The sequence below is a fragment of the Ambystoma mexicanum genome, chromosome 6p (assembly GCF_040938575.1).
Source record: "Ambystoma mexicanum isolate Mex_15411 chromosome 6p, UKY_AmexF1_1, whole genome shotgun sequence".
Classification (NCBI taxonomy): Eukaryota; Metazoa; Chordata; class Amphibia; order Caudata; family Ambystomatidae; genus Ambystoma; species Ambystoma mexicanum.
This window is the reverse complement of record NC_090935.1, coordinates 653,118,494-653,140,206: the sequence shown is the minus strand read 5'-3', so window position 1 is coordinate 653,140,206 and position 21,713 is coordinate 653,118,494. Positions and strand designations below refer to the sequence as shown.

The 21,713-nt window shown below is 45.0% G+C and overlaps 1 protein-coding gene across 1 annotated transcript in view; it reads left to right on the top strand.

The window, feature by feature from the left end:
* MCCC2 (methylcrotonyl-CoA carboxylase subunit 2) overlaps positions 1-21,713 on the top strand; it is a 501,365-nt gene that overhangs the window by 407,413 nt on the left and 72,239 nt on the right. Inside the window, exons 14-15 of the mRNA XM_069627517.1 lie at positions 16,009-16,165; positions 16,266-16,380. Coding sequence (XP_069483618.1) covers positions 16,009-16,165; positions 16,266-16,380 — 272 coding nt within the window. The remainder of the gene's footprint in view (positions 1-16,008; positions 16,166-16,265; positions 16,381-21,713) is intronic.

Genomic DNA, 21,713 nt, shown 5'->3' with positions numbered 1-21,713 from the left:
TCTTTTATTGCATTTCACAGAGACTGGAGGGCATGTCACTCTGAAATATGCTCGAAGCACGCATGTGGGTGCTGGGAACCTGTAATACATTCATGTCGGAAGCACGCTCCTGACACTAATGCATCTTCGCGCTACTGTTCAGCCACCCCCTAAAAGTCACTGCTCAGAATAAGGTGACCTGCACATTTCTGAAATGAGCGCAAGGGAAAAAATCCACAACCTGTGTACTTTTTGAATTTCCACTCAATTTGAGAATCTGCCCCAGTTTGTCCGTTCACAATAGCTTAACACCTGTAGTTCTCTTCCTTCTGTGGGGAATTTATTGATCACATGCAAACCTAAAGTTGAAATGCATATTAATACATTTAAATGCCATGGAATTGGAAACAATGTGTCAAGAGTAGAAATTGAACATTGACTCGAATTCCAGCTTTACCTCCTAACACACGTGTGTGATTCTGGCCAATTCATTTCATGTCTTGGTGCCTAACCTGTCAATATTGGCATTCTTATCAAATGTCATGTTTTCAGCACCTAAAAGTGATTTAGTTCTCAATGTATGCTTTTCAAAAAAGTGTCACTGGTGGTTTAATCGCTCCATGTATAATAATAGTGGCCTTGATAAATTGCACACCACAAAGTAATTTGTTGCTTCTCTCATTAATATCAATACAGCTTGAAAACCATAGCTCTGGTCTAATCTCGGTCTGTGTTAGCATGTATGCACCTTTTGGGTGGCTTCTAATTTATATCCACTGTCTCTTCTATGCAATGGTATGTATACCTCTCCTATTGCTTGCAATCTGTCTACATGCTTGAGCACTTTGACATTCTTCTAATACGAGCCATCTGTCTATGCTAGGGTACGTGTACCTTTTACATACTAGTGATCTGTGTCCTGCATTTAAAACTACACCCTCCTCAAGGCTGCTATTTTTAGTTTTAGCTATTGGGTGGCGCAAAAGCATCACCTATAAGCAAAACTGATGCATTGTAGTACAGCAAAGAAGGGAGGTGAGTTGTGAGGAGGGTTACACAGCCTATGGATTTTGTCTGTTTATTTAGCCACCCGTTGACTGCCATTGGCCATACTCCCTATTGCCATTCCCACCCACTACCAGCCCCTCCTTGCCCAAAATACACCCTCCTGGGATCGCTTTAAGCTTGCTTTATCAAGCTGTTCTATCAAACTTGGCCTGCCAGAGTTCTTTCTAAAGAGTCTTCTGGGAGTGAATGGCTTAATGGGTTACTGGTACAATAAACATCTTTTACCAACTGTGCCCTCAGCCACTTGTTTTATAAGCAGTACACAGTTACTCACAACATTTGACAATTGTTGCCATTTTCATGGCCAGGTGGTACCATTATGGCAGTGAATGGCAACTGTCTATTTCATACCTACACAAAATCCAAAATGGTCAATGCTTGTTGAAATGTGTCCTGTACCCTTGTCGTGGACTGATGATGTTGCCCTTGAAATGCCAGGGGCAGCATATCAAGCTATGGTTTGTGATCGCATGGGCGAGGGAGGGCCACAACCAGAGATTCTGGATCCCTTCATTTTTTTATGAGGGGGGGGCAAAGGCTTCTTGCCCCATACCCCAAAATTCTTTAAGATGACCCTGCATGTTTCATCCGTATTAGGGATCATAATTGCAGTATCATCTGACATCCTTGTGGTTGGAGTATTGGGTTTGTTTAGCAAACACTAGCACTGTTATGGTAGGTTTAGTAAAGTGGGGGAAAAATCTACCTGAAATGTGAGAATCGACTAGGCCATTTAAACAAAGCCACAGCCCCACCCAGCGGTCATACCTGGACGTTCACCTCCAGTCCAGAGCCACTGTGGGGGTGCAATTCATGCGATGTACAAAACCCCATATATGAGCAACTGGATCCAGTAGACACCATATGGAAATGGTCTTAATATCATGGCGCTGTGCATTCAGATGAGAAATGTGAGACCACAAAGGCTAATTACAACAGCAGTGGAATATTTCAAACGGCGCCATGTCAACTTTTACTATGTAGAGGTGCATAATTTGGATTTTAGATATTGAGACTTGAGCTACTGTAAATGATTGAGTGTTTATCTAAGCAAAAGAAGCACCGGGTAAGCAGAGGAAGTCCTTCGAGAAGAGTCAAGTTTTCATCTGCTGGTAGAAGTATCCTTAGCTTTTGTCACACTGTGATTGCATGGAAGAGTATTTCGTAGACAGGGAGCCAACACATCTGAAGGCGTTTCCTCCAGTGCTGGCTTTCCTGAAAGTGGCATCATGACTTTTCTTTATACTGTTTAACATGAATACTGTCTGCTAATTACACAGGTGTTGCCGGTATGTGGTGGAGTAAAGTGTATTCATACCATTGGGAGACTAGGGATAAGGATGCAAGACTCTAAGTTCAAGTCTGCAACACTTTCTAGTCTACCCTTGAATTAAACCTCTATTGCAAATTCCAGGTGCATGCTCGAGATTGTTCATCTGTGTTGGATTTATAGACCAGTAGTTTACAAGCCGGGCCCTCCTTATTCTGAGGCTTCCTACAGTGAAAGGTAGTCCTGAAGAAGGCCAGGTGCCAACGTGCCATCACAGTGAGAGGGTCGCTCTGAAACAATACTGTTATTCATTGAAATGGCGATAGCTGATGCTAGAGGAGAGGAAAGGGAAAGATCTTCCCCATGTCTTTCCTTCTAGAGTTGGATGGTGCCAGGCGGAGGAGTCTCAAATGCCTGAAATCAATAAAACCCCTATATGTTGTCATCATCCACAGCTACAGTGATGTTGGCTGGATTTTGCCACAGAAAGCAGAGGACCAGAGCTTGTAACCGGTGAAGGCAGATAGAAAGAGCCTCCAGGGGCAAGGCTGGATAGGGTTAAGTGGCAAAGATGCCATAGGGTCACCCGAAAATGGGACCACGGGCTGGATGAGACTGGGAGCTCACACTAGCAGATACGTGCAGCAGCTGAGCTAGAGACTGACACCACAAACTGCCCCACAAAAGATGGAACACTGACCTTGGCAAACTAATTAGCTGAGAAGTGATATGATATCCTGTCCGTTTAGAGGAGTTACTATCCATAAAGGGGAAACCTTCGGAGGGTTGTGGTGTGCATTTTGGCTCCATGGAAGCCTGTAAGAGACTTTAGGCATAGAAGAGTTGTTATATGTATTGGGTCCTGATGAAAGTGGGATAAAAGGAATAAGATTACCCACTGGAACAGATCGACCATAACTCAAGGGATATCTGACTAGTAACCCAGATACCCAGAGAGAAATCATTTATTTTTTCATAGTTTTAGTGAGCAGATGAGTGGGAAGAAGTAAATGTAGTCTAACATCCTACTGTGCTCACGTTTCGGCGTTCACCGGAATGTTTAACACCATTTTAGAAACTACTTAAGTGGCTTAAGAATCTGTCCTAAATACCTGGCTTCCGAATAACTTAAGGGTCAGTCTCTTCTTCTATCCCCTAACCCTAGTTGAGCGGTGCACCAGCGCACGATAGGGCCCGACACTACAGGAGGGATAGTTCGCAGAGGTTGGAGGGAGAGAATAGTACGATTTCTTTCAAGTTTGAAACTTTATTAGTAAGTTTCAGAGTTCTGAACTTTATTGTGTGATACCATTTTGGGACTTTGGTTCAGGTCCTGTGGCCCTCTTTGGGTCTCACTCTGTATTGTGTGTTTTTATAACAGAATAACAGAACAGATGCATGGTTCTCACAGTTTCAGTGATATATTCCTTTGCTTTCGAGTTACTCCCAGTCTGAGGGTGTTTCTAGCACCCCATCACGCATTCCTGGTTTCTCTGTGTGTTGCTCCTTGATTCAGATTTCCTCCATGGGATACTCATTAATTGTAGACATAGCACTTTGCTGCCATCAAGTGCTTATGGTTCTTGCTTCCTTTAGGAGATTCCCAAAACATTTACCCGCAGGAATTCCTCCCATTATCACCCACCAGCCAAGGGTCACCTTCCTGGGCTCCAGCCCACTAGAAACTGTGATCCGGTCATCTCACAGTGGTAAGGCTTGTACCCTGGTCGTGGATATAGCCCCAACTGGCTGTACTGCTTAGTTCGTCTGGCTGTCACCAGAATCTTGGTTGTAAGCCCAAGCTGGCTATCCAACAGGCCATCTTTCCTGTGGGCTTTCCGTGCCCTTTCTAGGATCTGTGCAGAAGCCCCTGTAGGCTCTTTGAAACCTTACTTCAGGTCTGAGCTGCATGGCCCCGCAAACTACTCTCCTCACTCTCCTGCCTTATTCATTGGATCTCCTTCTTAGCTCCCACCCTTTCTGTCTCCTCCTGCTTTGTTTTCTACAATCCTAAACCTCTCCATTGCCCCCAAAATTCTTTTTATTTGATAGCTCAGGGGAATATTAGCATCCTTTAGAGGTGATCCGGCGCCAGGGCTCGGTCATAGAAATGAGGACCTACTCAAAGTTTTGTGATGTGTGAAACAAATCAGTTAGTCTGCGTTTGTCAGAAGGTTTGTACAACCGTTTTACTGATAATGCTAAGTACATGAACATTACCTCATTTGAGTATGTGCAATAAAATCAGAAATACAGCAGCTACACACCGTCATGGGGCATTGGCTGTGTGAGGCTATATTACAGATCAAAACATGGCAAAACAAAGGAAGCTCAGATGTTTGAATTTCCAGCAGCAAGATTCCGTAAAGGCTTGGGTTTCTCCTCTCTCCTGGATGAATGGAAATCTGATGCACAGCAACAAAGAACTAATCAATTATATAATGATGCACCTGAGCAGTGAGTCAGTTTTGATTTTCTAACCTCTCTAGGCTGCCTATACTGGGGGCTGCCACCAGGGGCATAGGAGACCCATAAAGTCTGGGAGGGGACAGGGACACCTTGGGACTTTTCTTTTTTGTGTGCTCCAATGCTGCGCCTGGGAGGGAACTTGGGGGAGGACTGCCGGAGGACACCTCAACGAGGGGCATCAGGCACGTTTGGTTTAGGCCCTCCCCTTTAGGCAATAGATTCATTTATAAACTGTCATAAAACATAGGGTGTTTGAAGGATGAAACATGTTGAAAAGAAAACGCTGTACGCCCCCTCTGCCAAAAGAAAATAATGCGTCCGAGTATTGAACACAAGCAGAGGAGGAAAACATGCAAAGTGTTAAAACGTGTTGGATGCTGGATCGAGTGAATAGTGTGTTTTATATCGTTTAGGTCTATACAGTTTATATAATGGGTACAAATCAGAGTCTAGACCATGAACTGGAGTTTCGTTTGACAAGTGAGATTAAACATATACATGACTTGTGCAATAAATTAACAACGAATAATCGCCAGCAGTGATTAATACATTAAATGCTAAAATGAGTATTTTAGCAGCACCCACAGCCTTCAGCCAGAACTGCCCAACAGCACATCAGATCAGGGGTGGACTGGGAACCAAAAATGGCCCTGGAAATAATTTTTAAAGTGGCCCCATATTACACATTTTCAGCAGGCTCAACCTTTTTCCTATGAGAAAATTTGAAAATTCATTAGGTTCCCACACAAAAGAGGTCCAGGGTCCAGAGGCCTACGGGGAATTCTCTAGAGTTTCCTATAGGCCACTCCACCCCTCCTGCATCAGATCCTGTGGCCAAAAGTTCCACTTTTTCCATTATACCAATGATTTATTTTTAAAGTGATAGTATGCAAAGGGTTGCTGAAAGGAGTGACTAACAGTGAGTTGGCGATGGGTGACTGTTTCGCTAAGCTTACACTTTTTGGGAGGCTAATAACCTAAGTGTGGTTTGATGAAACTGTGTGAAAGGTTCCGCTTCACATTTTGTTGTAAGGTTTAAAATTATGCTGTTCCATTCAACTACATGGGGGATTTTTGCTTTGTCTGATGGCAAACAGAAACACCTCTGGGTGGATTTGAACCAACCAAGTGCTTTGCATCCTATTGTGATAGCCCATTCAAGCGGTTTTGTATTTAAATAAAAAGGGTGGTTAAAACATGATTTGCCAGGATGCCATTTTGGTTTTTATCATGCACTAAAAATACAAATTGGAAAGGGTGTACATCTTCACCCCGCGGATGTCAAGTGCATGCCATTGCCTTCTGAGGGTTGGACGATACCCTTTTCTTGGAAAACACATCTGTGAAATTTGTGAGTGAATTTCATAGACCATGCGGTGGGTCCACAGACCCACAAGGGGATGGGAGACAGTGGAGTGCCATGCACATGTTTGTTTCCCTTGGCAGGGTTACAGTAACATTGTACCATATAAATATCTTTTTTGGGTGGCGTACGGTATAAGTTGTCCTGTGTCAATGGAATGCATGAGGCTTTCTGCAATAACTACAACTACATCTCGCTGATTTCATGGCTTCCGGTGCTGGGTAGCAGCAGGACTCCTACTACTTGACATATGGTTCAGGTTGGTCCTGTTTGGTAATGACTTGATGAGCTAAATCATTAAGTACTTGAAGTGACCCAGAGGGATTCTGAGTAGCTATGATTAACTCTAAGTTTTTCATGCATCACTTCTTGGTATTAATAGGGTTAGGTCTTCATTATACATTAGGTACAACCAATAGGTTTGGCACAGGGTCCAACATGCAGTTGTTTACTACTTGCTTGCAGAACAAGCAGAAGGTCCTAGTGGACTAGTGCCACTATGACTGGGCTGACCTGACTTTTGTCGTCGCCAACGTCCATCTCATTCCGATAAAATGTCTGCACTTTCAAACAGTTTCACCATATGTGACTTATGTATGATGGATGGTGTCATGCGACATTCAGTAAATGCAATTTCAGAGACAGTTTCAAATTCCCACCTCCCTCTAGCCCCCCCCCCCCAAGCGTGCTGCATTAACTTAGGGCTGGGGGAGGAGGAGGACTCTCCCCATCACTAGCTGTCCAGACCTGGCAGCATCCAGGGTCCTAGTGCCTTTAACCCACTTTTTTCTGTATATTATCAATAAGGAAAATGATTTATTTCCATCTGCATGTATCTGCATGGCCCCTTACTCTACGTAAATGGGAGGATAGCACACACAGCGAGCTTGTTGTCTCAGCCCCTCCCCATCAAAGGAAGGGAAACCAGAGGTTGCTAAACGTGTCCTGTCTCCTCTAGGTGTGTACATGGATGGTTCAATAATGGACCGGTTTTTCCATTCATTCAGTGATTAATCCATCCGAGCGGATGCCGCCTTATCTGCCGGGGGAGGCAGCACTTGTGGGCAGGGCTGTCACAGGCCTGCAGCTAAAGCTCCTGGCAGCCCGCGTAGAATTTCTCTGGTGAGGTGAGGCGGGGAGATCCTTGCAGAAAACCACCATAGAGTGCCAAGATAGAGTGCCGGGCATGGGGGCTCCTGCTGTTGCCAGCCGCCCTGGCACTGGACGATATGTACCTGCCGGATGTTTTCACAGTGGACAAGGCCAGGGCAGAGTTATTAGGCCTCTTTCTAGGACCTCACCACTTTGGCAGATAAGGGTACTGAGGCATTTAGAAATAATGGGATCTGCCCAGGATCACACAAAGCTCTTATGTGGGCAAGTCAGCTATGGGTCCACAAGACCACAACTCTTGCATTCACTTAACGACATCAAAGCCTGGGCCAGTGATATACTCACAACACTATGACATTCCACACTTCTTGAGTGCCTGGCTTTACCCGGCTGGTGCCTTCACCCAGCAGGTCCCCCTCTACGTGAACTGTCTCGGGTACGGTTGAAGACAGAGGGTGTACAAGTTGAGCAGGGCAGTGGCCAGGGTGTGGGTCCGTGGCAGCTGAGTAAACATGACTCATGTAAAAAGGATCTGCGGAATCATGCCCAAAAGAGGCCCTGAAATAATTTTTAAAGCGGCCCCATATTACACATTTTCAGCAAGCCCAATCCCTTTCCTATGAGAAAACGTGGACATTCCACGCAAAAGAGGCACAGAGTGCAGAGGCCGACGAGGAAATCTCCAGAGTTCCTTATAGGCCAGTCCACCCTTAATCATGACCCGGATTCGGATATCTGGTGTGAGTGAAATTTTTTATCAGTAATATCTGCCTTTCAATTAAAATGGTCGTAAAATGATTTGCCCGGCCTAACAAATGCCTTTCAAAGTTGGCAATTATGGGAGATAATTCTTCATGGCCATCTGCACACAGTTCCTCATTTGAGCTAGGAGGACAGCGGGGCACGTGGAACAGTCACATCATAACAGAAACCCTCGACATATTCTGTACAGTTTTTATTCATTAGAGCCTGCTTCCACTGCGCCATTGCGAGGGAGCAGTGGGTTGGTAATGAACGGGCACGGCGGTATCCATGGCCCCCTCCCCCTAAACATCGCTCCCAGGAGAGCGACTCCTCACAGGCACCCAGCAGGCCCACTGTCCCCCCGGCCGACTGCTCAGTGTCTGCGCGGCGGGAGTAATGCTTTTGGGAGGCTGATCGATAAATAAAGGAGTGGCTTGCTTTATCCCCAAACTATTGCAGCCAGAGGATCGATTGGCTCGGCCTCCTCTATTCGTCTTTGCCGAGCCGGCCTGCCTGCTCGCTGAGGGCACATATTTTTAGAAGGGTTTCTTTTTTTCTCAACTTAAAATTGATTGTTGCAGTCAAACGCTCTGTGGTTCATCTGGGCGATAAGTGGGTGTCTCTAATTTGTCTGTGAAGCTTTTCCCGTTTTCGATTGGACCCACTGCCTGCCTGCATTATAAACAGAATTGTGCTCTAGCCAGAAAGCAACACCTCACCATTCCAACCCGATGCGCGATGCACCACGCAAGCGCTGCTGCCTGGCCTGCACTCAGGGGGGCCACTTTGACTTTCCTTGAGGTCACCGTATCATCGAGTCTCTGCCTCTCAGGGGTCGTCTCGTTGGCTCGGTGTGACAGCGTCGCAGGAGCAGTTGGACAGTCGGAGTCACACACTCTCAGCATGCGTTGCTGCCTGCTGGCCGTGGCTTCTGGAAGGTGAGGGGGGAGGAAGCTGCGCAGCTGTGCAAGGCGCGCTCAAGGCTGATACTTGCAGTATGTTCCCAGGACCCCAGACCCGGCCTTGGCACACGTGCCGCTCCAACGCGCAGGCGGGCATGGGGGAGGGAGGACGCACAAGTTGTTGTTGTAACAAGATTCCCACAATGTTCTTACCAGAGATTGGTGAACCAACTATACCATGTAAAAGATGGCTCAAAGGATTTCAGCATTATGCCAATGTGGTTAGTGACACAACCTATAGTGTAGAAATAAAAAAGTCACTATTTTTACATTGTTTGGGGTCAGCAGGACAAGCAATGTTTGAAGAAGATGGAACAGTGACAACAGAGAAGGACTCAATAAGGAAATCAGAAGACGTTCAAATATGGATTTCCAACATGGAAGGGGGAGACAAAGATTAAGAGGAAGAATGACTGTTAGGGTGTGCTATAGATGTGGCAGCCCCTCTCATTGGGCTAACAGTCCTACCTGTCCTGCACTCAGAATAATATGCAGAATCTGCAATGGAAAAGGACTCCGGGCCAAATGTTACAGGAATACGAATGCGAGCACGAACTGGATCGATGATGGAGAAAGTGACGACGGAGAGAGTTCATGTATGCAGTGGGGAGTGAAGAAGTAGAGGCAGACATCCCCAAGGCTGTTCTGCGTGTTAATGGTACCCCAATAGTGATGATGGCTGACTCTGGGTACAAATACATGCTTATTCCAGAAGTGGTGTGGAAAGTAATTGGACCCAAGTATTTCCATGAGGTAGATATAAATCCAAGAGCCCACTGAGGGGTACAAATTGACCTAATTGGTTGGTTTAAAGTGACCCTCAACTTCAAGGGAAGAATAGTAGAAGGACTTCTTCTACTATTCTTCCCTTGAAGTTGAGGGTCACTTTAAACCAACCAATTAGGACACATGTATTTATCAAAGAAAGGTGCGCCCCCCTCCTGAATTGGACACATCGGAAGCTCTTAAAGGTCAGACTAGATCCAAATGCAGAAGAATCAGTGTTCGCAGTTCAAGGATCAGAGAAGGGTACTAAAAGGATACCAATAGAAGTATTCAGAGATGAAATAGGTTGTTTGAGCGGCTTCACGCATTGCAGGTTACTTAGAGAAGGCTGCAAACCAGTTGCCCAGAAGCTCAGGAATGTTCCATTGTCAATGAGCGATGAAGTGAAGAAGGAACTGCGGATGTTAGAGGAACAAGGAATTATAGAGAGCATCCATACATCTGAATGGGTGTCACTGCTAGTAGTAGTGAGAAAAAGCACTGGGATGGTCAGAATTTGTGTAGACCTCAGGTAACTCAACAAATGTGTGATTCCAGAGAGACGCCCACTACCTAACATACATGAGCTTATATCAACGATGGGACCAGCGAAAGTGTTTTCAACACTTCATCTCACTGCAGCATACCATCAGATTAAACTACATAAGGCATTGAGACATCTAACAGCATTCATAACACCTGATTGCCTGGTCCAATATAGAAGAATTCTGTTTGGTCTCATAAGTGCAGCCTCAGTATTCCAAAAGATAATGTACAGATTATTTGAAGGAGAAGAAGGTGTAATTTCTTTTCAAGACGATGTGTTGGTATATGCTGAAAACAAGGAGGAACATGACAAAACACTTGATAGAGTTCTCAAGAAACTAAATGATGTTGGAATGACTCTCAGCAAAGAAAAGTCAAAGATAAACAGGAAAGAAATTAAATAATTAGGAAACGTAATTTCCAAAGGAGGGCTCTCTCCCAAGAAAGATTTAATTGACACAATAGAACACATGAGTACCCCAAATTGTAAAGAAAATGTTAGGACATTTTTAGGAAAGGCAGAATATTATTCCAAATTTGTTAGAGGATTTGCTGATCATGCAAGCGCTCTGAGGAGTATATTAAAGACAAATGTAAAATTTGAGTGGAATGACCAATGTGAAGATGAGTTTCAATACATAAAGAAAGGTCTAGCAACAGCAAAGGCGTTACATAGCTATCAAAGAGGATGACAGACAATAATTACCACAGATGCAAGCAATGTGGGATTAGGTGCTGTTCTCTCACAAATCAAAGAAGGGAAGGAGATTGTAATAGCATTTGCCTCCCGACTGTTGAAATTACCAGAGAAACCGTATGCAACTATAGAAAAAGAAGCTCTGGCTATAAAATCGGCTATGGAAAAATGTTGAAGCTTCATGTGGGGTAGCACCTTTGAAGTACATACACATCACAAACCTTTGGTTGAGGTGTTTTCCATGAAAGGTATGAATAAAGTATCGGGAAGGATAAGAAGATGGGTATCCAGGCTGCATGAGTTTGATTTTACAATTCAATACAGTCCGGGAGTAAGACATTATGCTGCATATTGTTTATCACATATGACTACTAGAGTCGAAGATGAGAAGGAAGAAGAGAAGCAAGATGAGATTTGTGAAACAATGGAACACTTGATATCGAAACAAGAGTGGCTCGTGGCAGGTGAAAGAGATGTCAAATTGAAAATCGTAATTACTGAATTGATGGAAGGAAGACTAAACAAAGAATCTGCCCAAAAGGCAGGAGTGGAAGTATTTTGGAGTGTCAAGGAAGAACTATGTGTTTTAGATGGCATCATTATGAGAGGAGACAAGCTGGTTACACCTGAGGAACTAAGAGAAACGATTATACGACTAGGACACGAGGGACATCAAGAAATAGTAAAGAGCAAGCGAAGAATAAGGAACAAAAAAGAAGGTGGGTGAGGCGCGCACTCCCGGTCCTGGTCAATTAAACCTGTTGCAAAAAATAAGTAGCTGGGTCACATCCCAAAATGGACAAATATTCACAGGGTTAGATCCCTTCTGCTGCAAATCAGGTACTCAGCATTAACAGGGTTAGATCCCTTGCTGCAAATCAGGTACTCAGTAATAACAGGGTTATATCCCTCAGCTGCAGTTCTGTGGTCTGTAGTTGTTCTCCTCCTAGCGCTTTCTTATCTCAAATAATCATCAGGGAGGCTGTTGAGCAGGTGTGTCTAATTAGACTCAAAGGATTCTGGTAGCTGTAGTGAAAACGTTTTTTTCTGTTCAGGTGACCAGCAACCGACACCCCTCCAAAGCACAAGTCCTTCCCAAATTTGGGGGAGGGGAGAGAACCATCTTTATGATTCTCCAAAGTGGGGCACAGTCACCCCGTGGCGCTGCCTCTGAAGCCCGGGACTCCCATAGCATTCAGTATAAAAAAGAAGGTGGGTGAGGCGCGCACTCCCGGTCCTGGTCAATTAAACCTGTTGCAAAAAATAAGTAGCTGGGTCACATCCCAAAATGGACAAATATTCACAGGGTTAGATCCCTTCTGCTGCAAATCAGGTACTCAGTATTAACAGGGTTAGATCCCTTGCTGCAAATCAGGTACTCAGTAATAACAGGGTTAGATCCCTCAGCTGGAGTTCTGTGGTCTGTAGTTGTTCTCCTCCTAGCGCTTTCTTATCTCAAATAATCATCAGGGAGGCTGTTGAGCAGGTGTGTCTAATTAGACTCAAAGGATTCTGGTAGCTGTAGTGAAAACGTTTTTTTCTGTTCAGGTGACCAGCAACCAACACCCCTCCAAAGCACAAGTCCTTCCCAAATTTGGGGGAGGGGAGAGAACCATCTTTATGATTCTCCAAAGTGGGGCACAGTCACCCCGTGGCGCTGCCTCTGGAGCCCGGGACTCCCATAGCATTCAGTACAAAAAAGAAGGTGGGTGAGGCGCCCACTCCCGGTCCTGGTCAATTAAACCTGTTGCAAAAAATAAGTAGCTGGGTCACATCCCAAAATGGACAAATATTCACAGGGTTAGATCCCTTCTGCTGCAAATCAGGTACTCAGTATTAACAGGGTTAGATCCCTTGCTGCGAATCAGGTACTCAGTAATAACAGGGTTAGATCCCTCAGCTGCAGTTCTGTGGTCTGTAGTTGTTCTCCTCCTAGCGCTTTCTTATCTCAAATAATCATCAGGGAGGCTGTTGAGCAGGTGTGTCTAATTAGACTCAAAGGATTCTGGTAGCTGTAGTGAAAACGTTTTTTTCTGTTCAGGTGACCAGCAACCGACACCCCTCCAAAGCACAAGTCCTTCCCAAATTTGGGGGAGGGGAGAGAACCATCTTTATGATTCTCCAAAGTGGGGCACAGTCACCCCGTGGCGCTGCCTCTGGAGCCCGGGACTCCAGAATCATAAAGATGGTTCTCTCCCCTCCCCCAAATTTGGGAAGGACTTGTGCTTTGGAGGGGTGTCGGTTGCTGGTCACCTGAACAGAAAAAAACGTTTTCACTACAGCTACCAGAATCCTTTGAGTCTAATTAGACACACCTGCTCAACAGCCTCCCTGATGATTATTTGAGATAAGAAAGCGCTAGGAGGAGAACAACTACAGAACACAGAACTGCAGCTGAGGGATCTAACCCTGTTATTACTGAGTACCTGATTTGCAGCAAGGGATCTAACCCTGTTAATACTGAGTACCTGATTTGCAGCAGAAGGGATCTAACCCTGTGAATATTTGTCCATTTTGGGATGTGACCCAGCTACTTATTTTTTGCAACAGGTTTAATTGACCAGGACCGGGAGTGCGCGCCTCACCCACCTTCTTTTTTGTACTGAATGCTATGGGAGTCCCGGGCTCCAGAGTCAGCGCCACGGGGTGACTGTGCCCCACTTTGGAGAATCATAAAGATGGTTCTCTCCCCTCCCCCAAATTTGGGAAGGACTTGTGCTTTGGAGGGGTGTCGGTTGCTGGTCACCTGAACAGAAAAAAACGTTTTCACTACAGCTACCAGAATCCTTTGAGTCTAATTAGGCACACCTGCGCAACAGCCTCCCTGATGATTATTTGAGATAAGAAAGCGCTAGGAGGAGAACAACTACAGACCACAGAACTGCAGCTGAGGGATCTAACCCTGTTATTACTGAGTACCTGATTTGCAGCAAGGGATCTAACCCTGTTAATACTGAGTACCTGATTTGCAGCAGAAGGGATCTAACCCTGTGAATATTTGTCCATTTTGGGATGTGACCCAGCTACTTATTTTTTGCAACAGGTTTAATTGACCAGGACCGGGAGTGCGCGCCTCACCCACCTTCTTTTTTGTACCGAATTCTATGGGAGTCCCGGGCTCCAGAGGCAGCGCCACGGGGTGACTGTGCCACACTTTGGAGAATCATAAAGATGGTTCTCTCCCCTCCCCCAATTTTGGGGAGGAGTTGTGCTTTGGAGGGGTGTCGGTTGCTGGTCACCTGAACAGAAAAAAATGTTTTCACTACAGCTACCAGAATCCTTTGAGTCTAATTAGACACACTTGCTCAACAGCCTCCCTGATGATTATTTGAGATAAGAAAGCGCTAGGAGGAGAACAACTACAGACCACAGAACTGCAGCTGAGGGATCTAACCCTGTTATTACTGAGTATCTGATTTGCAGCAAGGGATCTAACCCTGTTAATACTGAGTACCTGATTTGCAGCAGAAGGGATCTAACCCTGTGAATATTTGTCCATTTTGGGATGTGACCCAGCTACTTATTTTTTGCAACAGGTTTAATTGACCAGGACCGGGAGTGCGCGCCTCACCCACCTTCTTTTTTGTACTGAAGAATAAGGAACAACTACTGGTGGCTGGCATGTGACAATCAGATAGAGAAGATTGCCAGAGACTGTATCCTTTACACAAACAGTGATAAAGTATGTTTGGGGGAGAAGTGACCTATAGCTCTCACTGACATTACAGGGAGACCATGGGAGAAAATAGCTATTGATGTGATTGGCCCGGTGTGGAGTGAAGGATGTCAAACATATTGTGTGGTCGGAGTGGATGGTTTGACGAAATGGGCAGAAGTAATGATGACACCACATGCGACTACAAGAAGAGTAATTGAGTTCTTGGAAGATTTGTGGGAACATAAAGGTTATCTAGGAGTGATTCTAACAGACAATGGGCCGCAAATTAAGTCAAGTGGGATGGAGAAGTATTGTGAGGAAACGGCCATCCTACACAAATCCAGTGCCATATACCACCCACAGACCAATGGAATTGTGGAAAGGTATAACGGGATAATCAAAGAAGCTATTATGTGGGCATGGTCAAATGGGAGAGATTGGAAGAGTGTAGTAGGAAAGACGATGGTTGCCCATAGGTTTTCTCCACACAGTACCACCAGAGTCTCAGCATTTGAGCATAGCAGAAGAAGGAAGGTAGTTGCAAAGCTATTTCCAGGTTGGATGGGCGAGGTAGCTGGCATGGATGTAAGTTTGGATGGCATGAAAGAAAACATCAGTTGTAAACAAATGAAGAACAAAGTTTTGTATGATAACAGGAGTTTTGTGAGGGGTTCTCCTATGAAAGTAGGTTGGATCAGAGTACCATCAGTGTTGAGTGGTAATGGTTGGCAATGCTCAAAACCCATCTAGGTAGTAGAGGTATTCAGGTATGCAGTAAGGACAAAGGATGGGAGAGTGTGGAACTTGGAAAGAGTTATGAGGGTAAGATCTGATGAGAGGAAGGAGAGAGTTGAGAGAGTTTTCTATGGTGGAGATTCCTTGTCTGAAACTGCATATCTGGCTTCTTCTGCATCAAGGTATTGAAGATGTTATCGAAGACCAAGCTAGCTGAATGAGTACACTCAATAGAGTGGAAGGAGTGCTCTAGTGAAAGAAAGGGGATGTGTAGCAAACATCGCACACTGTGTCATGGAACCCAATGACAGTGTGAAAGGGAGGAGGAAGAGAATAAGGTGCGTGTGGCAGAGAGAAGGAAGGGCGACAGTTGAAATGGAAGAGCTGGAGAGGTGGAGCCCAAATTACCTGCTTTCACTACTTAAATAAATGAATAAAAAAATAGTCATATGTTATTTATACCTTGGTATGCATGTCCTCATTAGACACTACACCCCTTAATTGGAATATGCAGATTGGGGTCAACTCCGTTGACATTCTTGACATCATGAACATGACACGCAAAAGTCGGAAAGCTGAACAAATCTGTGACCGTTGGATAGTCTTACTTTTCACTAACTCGTCACGTGTTTCTTACAGGGTTCATGGTCGGCCGTGAGTACGAGGCAGGTGGGATAGCAAAGGATGGGGCAAAAATGGTGACTGCTGTATCATGTGCCAGTGTACCGAAAATGACCGTCATTATTGGTGGCTCCTATGGTGCTGGAAACTACGGAATGTGCGGCAGGGCTTATAGGTGAGCAGGGAATATGTACACTTTGGAAACATTTAATCAGAGCACATCAGATGTCCTTTGATGGAAACTTATCCTTTTCTTCATCCCATCTTTTTTTCAGTCCACGTTTTCTGTACATGTGGCCAAATGCACGGATCTCAGTGATGGGGGGCGAACAAGCAGCAACTGTTTTAGCTACAATAACCAAGGACCAAAGACTTCGAGAGGGAAAGCAGGTATTTGATTTATAATAGTTGCTTTATTCATGTATTTCTTGTTTAACATCCATAAAATACTTTATAGCAAGTAAAATAACTCTTCCAATTCATCACTACAGCCCACTTTTAATAGGGTTAGTCCTTAAAACATTTGTGTTTTAAAATATGATTTGAAATATTATTTGCTTATTGCATTTGCACGCATTGTTATCTAATGCTACATATGGTTTGTAGAAACAAAAGGAGAAAGCTCTTGTCTCTGAGCGCTTGACTTTTCTCCCCAATGCATATACTGTGCCAATCTTCGGGGCTAGAGAAAACATAATGCAGAGTAAAACAAAGCCGTAAATGAACATTAAATGGCCAGGCGAAGAACTAATGCTCTCGAGCTGCCTCCGTCAACTCCTCTTGTAGTTCCTCATCTTGTGAAATATCTCCTCAGGTGCTGACTGGCTCCAACATTTCAATGATCAGCAAGGGGCACGCTGCATTTCCACACCCACTGTAGTCTGGCATTGGTGGTGACCACAGTGCTAAACACATCATCATACTTATTTAAAAGGAGCTGCATGATGACCATGTCTTTTTTTCTGTCCTCTCCGATACGGGTTTGCAATTGAATCTTCTTTTGTAGACAGCACTGTATGTAACTTTGAAGCATATGAGGGTGGGCATTGTTGCCGCAAATAGACATGTAAGGTGGGAATCTTTTCGCACTTGAAGGACCTGGGGTTGGCAATGTATCACTCCAAGATTTACTCACAGCGTGAATATTTAAATGTATTTAATTATTGCATTTAGATCGCATGTAAGACTAAGCATTGCTCTTCGCACATCATTTCAATCCAGGGAATAGACATTGTTTTTTGTACAGCTAACCAATTCTTTCTCCCTCACACTCTGCACCTTCATGACTTAGCCGAAGGCACAGCCCCACTCCCACCCACCTCTGAATACAGCACGAAGATCTGAGTTAAAAGCCTCAAAGGACATGTAGTTCCTGGGAAGGTCTTGTGACTCGTCCCCGAATAGCGACTAAGAGGCGGGAGCACTGGGAAGCACTGCGTTGCCAATAGGGCCCAATGCTCATTGATTAAGAACAAAAAAAACTACAAACAACTCTACAAGTTGTGTCTGGGCTTTGAGAAGCCCCCTTCTTTTCTGTACTGTGACCACTGGACACTAACTTAATTTGGCTAGAATCAGAACTGTACCACTCAGCTGCACTTTACTCTAGCTACAACAATGGTTCACATTCCTCTGGTTCAGTACCTTCTCCAGTGGACCGCCTGTCATCCTACTTGTCTGCAGTGCTTTGTAGTTTTGTTTGAAAAGTCGAAGTTTGGTAGTTAGATTTAGACTATCGAGGATAGGCCTTTTTCTTATGTTGAGCTGATGTTTAACATTGGAGAATACCATATCAATAGGACTTGCATCCTGCTATGCTAATAAGAACCTGGTCCATTTCTCACCTTCACTCACTTCCATGAGATTGGCTGCTGGTTGAGCGGATTCGTATCTATAAGCAACCTCAGGGCACTGCACACCAAGCTCGGAGTATCCACTGGGCTTTGGATGTTCGCTGCTACCCTGCCTAGTAGGGTCGCAACCTCTGAGCAGAGATATGTCCTTACTTAAGTGTACTTACCTATAACTTCACAATATATATTTAGCTTCACAAAAGTCTTTTCTTCAAAAACATCTTTGTGTAGAAACCATCATATTCGATGCTATCAGTGTGTTATACTGTGTCTGCCCCATCACATTGGCATTCCAAGAAAAGCCATTGTGAGCTCAGCCACCTTTACCACTCAGTAAAGCTTGAGGGGAAACCCTGTGGCCTAGCTGTCGCTTTGGTTACATTCTCGCTTAACGCATTCCTGATCGAAACCATCCTAACGAAGGCCAATACGACCACTGCACGACACCCGGGGGAAAAATAATAAGGAACAGGACTTTCTTCTGTGGAATTAAAGCAGTTGGTTGAAGTGATGAGGAGGATTGCCAGAGAAAGCTCAAAAACATGCAAACAAGACCAGTGATGTCAGTGGAGAAGGTGACCTAGACCAGAGAGAGTGATTCTTGGAAGAAACTCATGCCATCCATGAAGAACAGCCTGAGCCAGCCCCAGATGAAGTGAAAGACCTCAATCACCCATGTCCTGACACGCTGAATGGAGAACCGGTTGCTCACTTACAAGGCCTGTGATGTTTGTTATGAGACCAGCCTCAAATCGGAGGTTGTGTGTGTGAACCCACTGCATGGCTCTAGTTGTATCCCAGCATCTCCTTCACCAAGACGGTGACAAAACAGCTCACTTAAAAAATGTATGCCCGGTGCTAAAATGGAATAAAGTACAGGAATGAAATAGATGAATACTGTGGGTATCTATCCATTATTAGCTGCTGCCCCTCACCACTGAGGCATGTGCAATGTGAGAGGTCCTCTCCTGAGAACAAGCAACGCCAAATGACCTGCTCCATGCAATAGTGCCTCACATTTTCTCTCTGCTTATTAGACGGCACCAGGGGGTAGAACATCAACTTTACCAGAAGGTCACACTCAGACAGCCCTGCCGCCAGAGAGAAGTAGCCCTTCCCCACACGGCACCACGCAGCCCTAGGTGAATGCGCTGGTAACTACATGACACTAGGCTGATCATCTACATCTAATCCACATTCATAGCATTACATCTATATGGGAAACACTAATAGCGCATGGTGAAACAGCGCATGAATAAACAGAGGCGCAGACAGCGCAATCGCAAGCCTTTTTTAGAGCGCTTTCATTTCTGTGAGATTTTGTGTTGCAACATTGTTACCTCTCTTCCATATCAGTGTGGTCCCGCACGGGCGGATGGTTATGGCACTTAGGAACATACAAGTTTGGCGGTACTCTGGTGGTAAATCTGCCGGAACACCGGCAAACGGAATGACTGTTACTGCCACTTGCGGTCTCGTTTTTTTCCTGCACTGCTGTACATGCAATGAGGCCCCTAGTGTTTATGCACTACCTGCGTGCACTTCAGGACACACTCCTTCAGCCATGCAACCAGTCATTGCCACAGTTCTTGACTACCATGCTAATAGTCTTATTCTTTACACACACTCACTCATTTATGCATACTGTTCACCATTACAATATTGATTATACTGAGTGCTTGTTATGAGGCTTGATTTCATTACAATACCTCAGGAACGTTATAAAATACATATGCCTCTCATGAATGGTCTTAACAACTGTGGAACCCAACCGACGCAATGTCTCAAAGAAATGAAAGTACTCAGAAAAAGTGTGTGGTTGTGATCTCTGTGTATTGTGTTACTCGTGCTCTATTAAGGTTTCAATATGTGCTATCAGTGTTTTCATTGCAGGTTTAGAGCTCTAAATGTGGATAAAATCAGCTATAGGCATGTTCGAGTTAATGTCAAGTAATAGCCAGCGTGTTCATGCTTGAGCTTAGCTCTGCCAACAGGGCTCTCTAGATTTGCCCTGCTAGTAACGGTCGTCTCGTCCTGCCCCTCTGCACTGTCTTACAAGGCTGCAATCCTCCTGGAGGCTGTTTGATGCGTTGGAGGTCCATTGGGTCTTTCTCAAACTTTTGTTCACGATAGTTCTGCTGTGGTGTAACAACCAAAAGCATATGAGAATTTGCAAGTCCAGCTTCAATTGCTGTTTTTTATCCAATATTGATGCCACCATTCCCAGGTTTCTGGGGCATGCTGCTAGATGTAGTTCCAGCTACCCTGGGAGTGCTTACGCTGCTTCTTCCATGGTGTGGATCCTGGAGATGGATCCAGAGTTAAGTCAGAGGCCACATTTGGTGGTACAACAGCCTTATGGCCAACTTCAGATGATTGTGTCCTCATTCCAGCTGTTCCAGCATCATGTGCCAGTGCCCTGATCGCGGCACTCCTGAGAGTACGCCTCCTCTCAAGACCTACACCCCGGCCTGTTTTATTGGTTGGCTAGTATAAAAGGCGCACACAAGTCCAGGAGTATTAACCTGGTGAGCTGGCTTCCATGATATTTCCTCTGGTCCGCACTGCTTCCAGTCTGAGGTATGTCACGTAGGTGATGGGGATCAATGTCTGGACAAACATAGAAAACTGAAGTTTAAGATGGTTTATTAGGAAACTGTGACAATGCAGGGACAACATAATGTACAGGGATGGGTTAAAGTGTAACTGCCAACTTGACAGGATAGGTCTGGTAATTTCTAAATACATTTCGAGGAAAACACACATTTCACAATGTCTCTTAGTCTCAGAAAGAAATAATGGTGCACAAAGAAAAGACTCTAGATCTTCTGGTATCCAGGACTTTCCTTATGCTGGGTTCCTCAAGGGCTGAGGTAATCACTGGTTTCTGTCGGACATCTCCCCTTTCTTTTTCCTTTTCCTTCATCCCTTGTCGATCCTCTGTGGGTAAGGTTCAACAGTGATTCCCTTATTGTAGTCCTCCCCTAGAAAGTCCTCACTCTCCCATACTAAGGGAAGCAGGGGGTCTGGGCATGAATCATTGCACTTTCCAGAGTTCAGGATGTGTACCAGAGAAGAGTGACCAGATGAGGGGCTGGTCAACTTGTCTCTTCCTGTTGGGGTAGTTGCTCCCGAACTTTGAGGTTTCTGCTATTCCTTCTCTAAGTTCCCTGGATTCACTTGCTCTTATTCCTCTGAATAAATTGGATATTTGCGATCAGTCTTTCTCCCTGTCTCTCTTTTCTAGAATTCCCTCATTTCCTAACCAACTCTCGTCCATGTATTCATTCTGCCCCTCTTTACTCTCCTGGCCGTTTTGCCCCTGTGGACTGTGTCTGTCTCCCACTCAGTCTTAATCTTCTCTCTCCCATTCTTTACCCAGTCACCACTTTCCTACTATGACCATCTTCACCCCTTTGGCGCAACCTTCCCCACACTCTGGATCTCCCTCATCTCCTGCACCCATTTGGGCAGGGCTGTCACCACTTTTGCATCCTATCTCCCTCTCGTTGTCTTCTCTCATTCAGATACAACTTTCACCCTGGTCACATATCATTGGTAACCACTCCTGCTCCTTCATGTCTTACCAGCGCAGCTCCACTTCTCTTGGTTCCTCAGTTGGGTCTCTTGTGTCTCTTCTTAAGCTCCAAGAGCCAATCTTTTGGACCTCTCTTCCAGCATCCTGGGCTGTGCTCCCAGTCCCAGGTACTCTGCTATTTCCTCCAACCTCCTCCAAAACAACAACTATCTTCTGGCTCCAGTCGCCAGCTCTTACACCAACTGCTTCATATCTGACTGTGCCCTAGGCTTTTTGTAGGGCTTTTGCACTGCTTCAAAGCCTCCATCTCCTGAAAAGAGACTTAAGTGTTT